Below are 9,878 nucleotides of genomic sequence, written 5' to 3'. Positions count from 1 at the left end.
GGTATGCTGCTAAAAAAGAAGCTGTTGGGGCTGATGTAAGTGGAAGTGTGGTTGCACAGAATGCAGGTCAGCAATCACAGTCTTTGAGTGGACCAGGAGAGTCCTCATCTAGTGGGTCTATTGATAGACCATGGAGTGGCAGGCTACGTCATAATACCAGCCCTGCAAATGTGATTAGTACATCACGTAAAGGAAAAGAGAAAGTGGTTGAGCCCCTTGGTATGCCTGACATCTCTGCAGGGCATTCTCATGTTGATGGAGAGTCTAGTGGCTCAGATATGAGCCTTGATGAGGAGCTTGGGATCCCAGCTATGAGAACACCTGGTGTAAAGAAGGCTATGGAAGCCATGAATGAAAAGCTGTGAAGATCAGGGAGAGTGAAGAACCCTGTGCAGAGATTTACATATGATGGTTATGTGGCACATCACTATGCATATATGGCAAAGGTTGTGCAGGTTGTAGAGCCCACATGCATTGATGAGGCTGTTGGAAATGTGTGTTGGGAGAAAGCTATGGATGAGGAGATGGATGCACTATATGGAAATGAAACTTGGGACTTAGTGCAATTGCCTGAAGGCAAGAAAGCCATTGGATGCAAGTGGGTGTACAAAGTTAAACATAACAGTGATGGAAGCATAAACAGGTACAAGGCTAGATTGGTAGCCAAAGGATATGCGCAGACATATGGGATTGATTATGAGGAAACTTTCAGCCCAGTTGCCAAGATGGCAACGGTGAGAGTTGTGATAGCAGTGGCTGCGTCAAAGCAATGGTCTTTACATCAGATGGATGTAAAGAATGCATTCTTGCATGGGGATTTGCAAGAAGAGGTGTATATGTTGCAGCCACCTGGCTATGAGGATGTGGGTCACCCCGAGTATGTTTGCAGGTTGAAGAAAGCCTTGTATGGCTTAAAGCAAGCACCAAGAGCATGGTCTGACAAGATTTCTGAATATCTTGTCACTATTGGCTTTCATGTAGCCAATGCAGATTTCTCGCTGTACGTGAGACATGGTGATAGAGGAGTTGTGCTTGTTGTCATCTATGTAGATGACTTGATCATTACGGGGGACCATGATGCAGAGATCCTTGATGTAAAGATCCTGCTTAGACAGAAGTTCGAGATGAAGGATCTGGGGGAGCTCAGATATTTCTTGGGCATTGAGGTGATTAGGTCACCACATGGTATTGGATTACTGCAGAGACAGTATGGCTTGGACATGTTGTCCAAGTATGGTATGACAGGCTGTAAGCCTATTTCTGTGCCATTGGATCAGAATGGCAAGTTGAGTGCAGATTCAGGAGAGATCTTGGAGGATCCTACTATGTACAGATGCATAGTAGGAAGTTTGATCTACATGACGATCACCAGACCAGATTTGAGCTATGCTGTTGGGTTGGTGAGTCAGTTTATGCAGGTTCCACGGAAACCGCATTTGGATGCAGTGAGACGCATACTGAGGTATGTGAAGTCTACTTTGCATTGTGGACTATTCTATGAGACTGGGACAGAGATATGTGTACATGGGTACACAGATGCTAATTGGGCTGGTAGTATCTCAGATAGAAGATCTACCAGTGGATTCATGTTTTCTTTGGGGAGTGCTGCTGTGACTTGGAGCAGCAAGAAGCAGCCTACGGTTGCTCTATCGAGTACAGAGGCCGAGTACAGAGCTGCTATGGCAGCATGTGAGGTAGCTTGGTTGAGAAAGCTACTTGCAGATTTGGGTCTATCAGTGGATAGACAAGTTGTTATTTTCTGTGACAACATTAGCAGTATACAGTTGGCCAGGAACCCAGTCTTTCATGCTCGTACGAAGCACATAGAGGTCCACTACCACTTCGTCAGAGAGAAGGTCTTGGCAGGAGATCTTGACCTTGTTTATGTCAGCATAGAGGATCAGGTAGCTGACATCTTCACCAAAGCATTGGGTACAGAGAAGCTCCGCAGATTTAGGGCTTCGCTTGGTGTACATGAGATGGAGTTGAGCTCGAGGGGGAGTGTTGAGATATCGAGCTTATCTAGTGAGGCAGTGGCCACTGATGACCCGCCTGGGGGATAGGCCCCACACTTACACCACTGGCATGGTTGGTGAGATCATGGGAGATATGCGGCCAGTGGGATGACATGCTGTGTGACAGCCATTCTAGAGACTGGCATAGTTATAGCGCCAGCTCATTTTAGTCGGGTTCACACTATAGAGAACCCGTGTATGTATTGGTTGAGTACCTTTCATATTGTGTGTACTCTTATTCTTGTATATGGTGTGTTGAGTGTTGAGTAGAGAAGAAGAAGATTTTCAGCCTCTCACCTTGTGTGTTCTCTATTAGGGTTTTGTGAGTGTGTGTGTGTGCTTGCAAGAGCTCAAGCTCTCTTCCCCCCTGCATCTTTTCAAAAAGTGGTTCCAAGGATCTTTATCTTCAAATCCTTCAGTAGACCAATGGGTCTAATAGCTGTGGCTCCATCAGCAAGTTTGATATGCAATGTGGTGTCATCGATGGCCAGTGCTCCCCATTGTTCCCAACATTGTTTTGTAACAATGCTTACTCTTGCTTCCCCATCCAGGATTGTTGTGACCTAGAGGCCATCAATGGTTATCGACAAATCTGCATTCAATTCATAAACAATGCTTACTTCTGCTCTCCCATCGAGGATTGTTGTGACCTGGAGACCATCGAAGGTTATTGGCAAAGCTGCATTCAATTCGTAATAACAATGCTCACTCTTGCTCCCCCATCCAGGATTATTGTAACCTTGTTGGAGGCCATCAAAGGTTATCAGCAAAGCTGCATTCAATTAGTCTCCTTTGAAATACTATCCAAGCTTATTTAGTCTGACTCTGGGGGTGCTAGTTATTTTGTGGGGTATAACGAGTTCATCTTCCTCTAACTCATTAGAGTTGTCTGGTTCCATGGATTCTTGTATACCTACCCCCTAGGTGTCCTTCCATCCAGTCCTTCATATCTTTACATAAATTTGGGCTACCTTGAAGCAAGGTGACAATAGGGATTTGGATCTGAGATCAAAGGAAAGGAAGAGAGACCAGCAATGTCTTTAGGGGTAGAGGCAGTTCCGTGAGTGTGAGATCCTTATCCCCTCTGCGCATCGAACTCTCGAGTGCTGGCAGCGGAAGTAGCAACCTTGCGTGCAGGACAGAGCTTCCCACTTGGTAAAATTTTCTTTCATACACAGAGTATTTACTTAATTCATTTACCCATATTCATGGGATTTAAACAAGGATTAAAGAGAACTCTTATTTTGATATAAAAATTCTGTATGTATCTATTTATGCATAAAAATCCATTTTGATGAAAGTAACACTTTTATAATTAAAAAAATATTCTTTTATGCATTTATTTATGCATAAAAATCCATAGTTACAAATTACCTTTGTAAAATATGTCATGCCTTTTTGTGGTTGAATTATTTTGCTCTTGTTACTTTTGGTTTGTTGTCGAAAGTTGTCCCATTTTTTGGGTGATAAATGCTCTTAGGGGTTTGATTCTATAATAGAAAACTAAGTGAATTAAATAATAGTTATCAAAATTTTAATTGTAATTAAATAGAAAACTAAGTGAATTAAATAATAGTTATTAAAATTTTAATTATAATTAAATTATACTTAGCAAGGCCAAACTTTAATTGGAAATTTAATCAAATAAAATTACTTTTTAAAGTTACGAGTGATTAGATCCAACACGCACACATAAATACACACATACACACACACAAATACACACATGCACGCACGCACGCACACATACACACACACGTGTACACACATGCACACACCTTCCTAAGGGGTGGGGGTGCACACACACACACACACACACACATAAGTACTACCCTAGGGGCAAGGGCACACACACACACACACACACACAAATACACATATGCATCACATAGTACTTGAGGGGTGGGGGTGCACACACACCCACACTAATACACACGTACACATGCATACACATGAACACATCACACACACACAAATACACATATGCATCACATAGTACTTGAGGGGTGTAGACACACGTGCGCATATATATACACACACAAACACACACACACACACACACACACACACACAAGCACTACCCTAAGGGTAGGGGCACACACACACACACACAAATACACACATGCACACACAGTACCCCAGGGACGAGGATGCACACACACACACGTGTACACAAACACTAGTATACACACACACACACACACACTAATATATACACACACACACACAAATATAGACATGCACACAAACACATAGATACACACACACGCACACACATGTACACACACATTATCCTAGGGGCAAGGGGGGTGCACACACACAAATAGGCACACGCACACACTACCTGAGGAGGAAGAGGGTTTTTTTTTTTGGGGGGGGTGGGGGGGGTCTAGGAGGGAGGATCTAGGGCAAGGTTGGGAAGAGAGTGGGGAAGGGGAAGGCACATACAAACACACACACACACACACATATATATATATATATATTGTGTGTGTTTATGTATGTATTTATATTATATGTATGTAAATACACACTTGCAATTATACATGTACACACATATTCACACGTACATTCACAAACACGCTTGAGTGTATGTGTATGCAAACATATTTTTTTGAGAAACATACCCTCACACGTCCATGCACAGACGTGAGCGCAAGAGCCATTGCACAGCATGGAACTCGGGACCTTAGACAACAGTCACAACACTCAACATCATCGAGTAGTCGCATATTTCGTGAGTATCTTACTGTCTTCGTTTTGAGAGTGCAGGGCTATGCATTTACATGGCTTGCTTGCTCTTAGTCCTCACATCATGTTGCACCTCTTAATTGCTCACCCAGCATAAAGCATTGCTGAGTTAATCCCTGCAGCTCACTACCGCTTACGCCCCATGTGCAGGATGTGGACTGCTTCTACGCCCAGGCTGAAGTGTTGAGACGCCCTCATCTCCAAGGTCGGCCTGTGGGTGTTACTCAGGTTTTTGTCCACACAGCACATTGTAATCTGCATGCTCATATGAATTTGTGCGTGCGTGTGCGTGTGCATGTGTGTGTGCGTGTGCGTGTGCGTGTGCGTGTGCATATTACATACATACATACATATATGTAGATAGATAATTGATTCTATCCACGTAGATAGCATCAATTATCTCAATTGTCAACTATGATAGGAGGGCCAGGCTCTGTTGTAGTTGCGCTGCCATGGCAACCCAAGTCATCAAATTGCCATTTATCCCAATAAGCATAAAAGGCTAACCCTAAAATTGTGAGATGTGGAAATCGAGCATTTCTTGGATCATGTCCAAGGATCCAATGAGGTCATCAGCTACACTCCATGTGGATGGCATGTGAAAGCTTGAGGATACAGGCCATTTGTTATTCTTAATGCTTGAAGACACCATGTGATGTACCCATCTCCAAAAGGTACCTCTTGTCACAAATCCCTAATTTCCCGGGCTTAAGAATAGATCCTCTGCACGTACATGGCAATGGATGGGTCACCATTTGACATATGTGCGTGGCATGCCAGGTGTTATGTTGACATGTACTATGGATGGATCCTGGGGAGCCCATTGACATGGTAGGACGTATTTCCAGGCGTCAGTAGTAGTGCTTTCAATTTGAGCTTATCAAGAAAAGAAGCCCTATCTACTAATGATGCTTGGTTTTGAAGGCTTGGGCAATTTTTTGTGCAAAAGCCTATGATGTTGAGATGATGGGGATGCCTTGATGGACAAGTGTGTTGCATCACTTGTTTGCCTAAGGGGACATTTGATGCGTTTTGTAGGTGGTAAGTATTTAGTTTAAAACCTTAGTTCATATTGAATGGTTGTCGGTTCGCATAACACTAAATTTTTGGATGGACAAAGTTTTGTCTAGACGGAACCCAAATGTCCACCCTCCCTGAACAAAACTCGAAAGCCCCAAAATTTGGGCTTTGGACGTAGGAAATTCTCTTTACTCTCTCTAGAATTTTTTCCGTATTTCTCTTTTTTTGATTTTGAGAGTTTTTGCTCATATTCTTTTTTTGGTCTAGAAACGGGCGACTACATGAAGGAGTCCAAATAATGTCCAGTGCCCAGTCTCTGGCCCCGCCACGTGTATTAAATAAGTCTTGCTCAATGTGTACTCACTTATAAGTTGTCCGGTCACTTATAAGTGGTCACTTATAAGTGAGTGTGAATCTGCATCCATAATTATTAACATGCGAACTCATAAAGCTGTAAATTGAGTTTTTGGGAATACTTACCACTTGCAAAACACATGTAGAATCCCTCCCTGTCAGTCCCAAACAGGTGTGCACATACATGTCCCCACAGGGTGCCCAGGCGTTCCCGGCCCCATGGACAACACAGGCAGAAATCTCAGGCATTGTCCAGGCAAACAAGACAAGTCATCCAAAGATAAAAGCAAAGTCATGCACACACGAGTGCAATTATATTGGAAGAAACACCCATCTGCTCAGTTGTATCCGATAAAATGTCCTGGACTCATGATCCTTCCGGAACCTTCCCAGAACATAAATACACAAGATCTCCAAGATAGCTAGTCCCAGAGACTTTCATCATGTTAGGCTCCATGGCCATACATGTACACCATGTCAGGCCCCACAAGCCACACATGTACTATCATGTCAGGCTACACCAGCCATACATGTACTGTCATGTCAGGCTCCATATGCCACACAGACACACCATGTCAGGCTACACCAGCCATACATGTATGTCATGTCAGTCTCCACATGCCACACATGAACAGTAGAAAAATAGAAGCTGGAAGGAATTTTGTGACAAAGTATGTACCAGTATAAGCGTTCTTTTAAAGGGCTGAATGATGCTGGTCAGCTGTTCGATTCAGGCCATGGGCTGGCTGATTAACGAAAGCCCAAATACGTAACCTTATAATAACACGTGATTGTCTACACGAGAGCACCCATGGCTGGCATTATTAATTTAGATTTCCTGTCCACATGAGAGCGCCCATGGATGGCCTTATTAATTTAGATTTCTTGTCACTACCCATAACCCGCCTAGTTGCGTTCTGCTTGACACAACCCACTTCCTTTGACTGATATGCCACAAGGTAGAGGGTCGGGCGTAGATAGGTGGAAGTATCTAGAATTGCTTAGTTTTTTCTTTTGGTGTGCTCCTTGCCTACCGAGCGATTCTCTGGAATACCCTAATTTGCAATTTGTTGTAGAAAAACACTTGCCTTTACTCCTATTTTGAAGTGGAGTGGTGATATCTTGGACTTGATGCTACCTTGGATGCTCTTGTGATGCTCTGCTGACCTGTACCCCGAACTGAGAAGCAAACGAGGAATGAGGGAAGAGGAGGGGCCTTTATATAGGGTTGTTTCTGCTCCCTATTGATGGTCAGCTTGCTCGACCAGTCCATGACCTGTTGCCTGATATGCCCGGCCTGTCAAGACAGTTCACGTGCTTTCCTGATGGGTTGTGTTGCATGACTTGGGCATTCTACCTCTTGACTGGTCTATGATTTCTGGTGCCCGATACTCGGCCTAATATGTTCGCCATACATTTGTATACACATCAACTTCTAGTTTTTTTTCATGCAAGGAACAAACTGTCAGGGTGGATTGTGTGAAAGTCTATGCAGCGGAGATGAAGACAAAATCTGAGAACACAAGAGCAAGTGCACTGCAGAAAATTACAGCAATAGAGAAGGAGAGAGAGAGAGGCGTGTAAATCTACTATATATACACAAGAAAATCCTGAATACTGAATACAACAAGTGGGGGAGCAAGGGGCCATTTTATATGGCCCCACATGAGCAGTCGGCCTGCTCAAAAGACAGCCGACAGGACCAAAATGTCCACGACCAGCACATGTCCCTAGTCGGCCAGCTTCTCAGAGTCGGCTAGCACACAGGACAAGTCGGGGACCAGTAGGGGCAGTCGGCCAGCATCCAGGACACCCTAACCAGCAATCGGCCAGTGTCTGGATCAGCCAGGAGCCACGGAACATCCTACCACACTTGGTAAAAATAGGGAAAAAATATGGAGAGGGGGGAAAAATGAGAAAACACCTAAATGGGGCGGGCACACCCACAACAGAGGCCATGGTGTAAATATACAGACAGGAGATGACTGCAAACAAAAGCATGTCTCTTTGAACATCTATGAAGCACAAAAATGAGGATATGTAGAGACAAGGAAGAGAGAGAAAGAGTGAAATACTCCTGAACTTATTGCTTATGTCGTGTGCTTTCATAGATCTAGGACTGAGGAACAGACCAAGGAATCCTTTTGCAACCCTCTCCCAAGTAGTCAAGTAGAAAAAACTTGGACTGGTCTGCATATATGATGACTGCTGCTCTTTGAGATGTTTCTGAAGGCTGGAACCAATGCTTTTTAGATATAACCTTGGACTGATCTGCGTATATGATGACTGCTCTTTGAGATGTTTCTGAAGGCTGGAACCTTGTTATATCTAAAAAGCATTGGTTCCAGCCTTCAGAAACATCTCAGAGAGCAGTCATCATTCACGCAGATCAGTCCAAGGTTTTTCTACTTGACTACTTGGGAGAGGGTTGCAAAAGGTTTCCTTGGTCTGTTCCTCAGTCCTAGATCTATGAAAGCACACGACATAAGCAATAAGTTCAGGAGTATTTCACTCTTTCTCTCTCTTCCTTGTCTCTACATAGCCGCTTCATAGATGTTCAAAGAGACATGCTTTCTCACAATGCACCCTGACTGTTTGTTCCTTGCATGAAAAAAAAACTTTGATAGAAAGAATCTTGCATGAGTGTAAATGCTATCAACTAACCTTGAATTGCTCGTTTTTCATGCAGAAATTTTTGGTTGTCACATGCAATTATGTGGCCCGCCAACTTGGTGTGCCAAAGATGGCATCAATTCAAGAGGCAAAACAACGGTACGTCAATGTGGCATTATTTGCTCTATAATTGTCGAATTGTGATTTCTCCCAACCTGTCACATGCTAATACGGAACCTTGTTGATTATGCACCTAATGTTGATTAAGGTGCAAAGATTCACCTAATCTATTGAATGCATTAATTGCATGAATAATCGTGAATATTTACAATCATGATTCAGATCTGGACGATGTACGCTAGCTTACCTACAAATGCAAAGGACCGACTCTACTTCCTGCTCTAGTGTTACAATTTTCTGTCTTTAGGCTGAATCTATTACTTTCTTGACTCTCTCTCTCTCTCTCTCTCTCTCCACTACACAGAGATAGATTTGTGAGGTTCTCCACCGACATGTCACGCTCCCATCACAGAGGCTTGACATTCTCTCCACCATCAGATCTGTTCTAGCTGAGGTGGGTATCGTCATTAGCTGATCACAACATATCTCACTCTACACAGGATCATCTGCTGATCACATGTACTGTCGGATGTTTTCATTTTACTTTTTCTTTTAGTTTTCCATGGCTCAGTATATCCATGGCACCATTGTATCACTTTTGGTCTCATAGGCCCTCGGGGTCTTCTGTAGACGTTAATATAACTTTCTCTCTCTCTCTCTCTCTCTCTCGTGAGGCGCCCCCAACCCAGAGCACCGAGGATCTCCACCACACAAAGACAGATCCATGAGATTTTCTGACGACATGACATGCCCTCACCATAGCCATATCTGCCATCAGGAGTCTTTTTTTTTTCTGGAAACAAGGTCCTTATATTAGTTAACAGAAAAATAGCCTCAAGAGGCTAGATACAAACTCGCCTCCATATATGGAGTGAGGATCAAAGAACAAAAAAGAGGGGGAAGGATGCACTTCTCCTCCGGCTGGCCGCTCTATGAGGAGAAGGCTATCTCATACAAGGGGTGGGGGAGGGAATTCCCATCAAGAGTCATGTTTCAGTTTTCACT

The 9,878-nt window shown here is 43.6% G+C and overlaps 1 protein-coding gene across 6 annotated transcripts in view; it reads left to right on the top strand.

Annotated features, from left to right (window-relative positions):
• The first annotated feature begins 4,516 nt into the window (after nt 1–4,516).
• The window catches only part of LOC147637262 (uncharacterized), a 57,294-nt gene continuing 51,932 nt past the window's right edge, over nt 4,517–9,878 (top strand). The window contains exons 1-3 of one of the 6 annotated variants that reach the window (XM_086800882.1): nt 4,517–4,752; nt 4,917–4,994; nt 8,830–8,912. In XM_086800882.1, the coding sequence (XP_086657008.1) occupies nt 4,690–4,752; nt 4,917–4,994; nt 8,830–8,912 (224 nt within the window). In that variant the 5' untranslated portion in view covers nt 4,517–4,689. Of the gene's footprint in view, nt 4,753–4,916; nt 4,995–5,689; nt 5,808–8,829; nt 8,913–9,878 lie in introns of those variants that run through there. The other 5 variants (XM_086800889.1, XM_086800883.1, XM_086800887.1 and 2 more) reach the window with 5 other exon arrangements.

This window comes from Cibotium barometz, chromosome 7 (assembly GCF_041138505.1).
Source record: "Cibotium barometz isolate CiBa-2024 chromosome 7, ASM4113850v1, whole genome shotgun sequence".
Taxonomy (NCBI): Eukaryota; Viridiplantae; Streptophyta; class Polypodiopsida; order Cyatheales; family Cibotiaceae; genus Cibotium; species Cibotium barometz.
The sequence above is the reverse complement of the archived record's forward strand: the minus strand, read 5'-3'. Positions and strand labels throughout refer to the sequence as shown.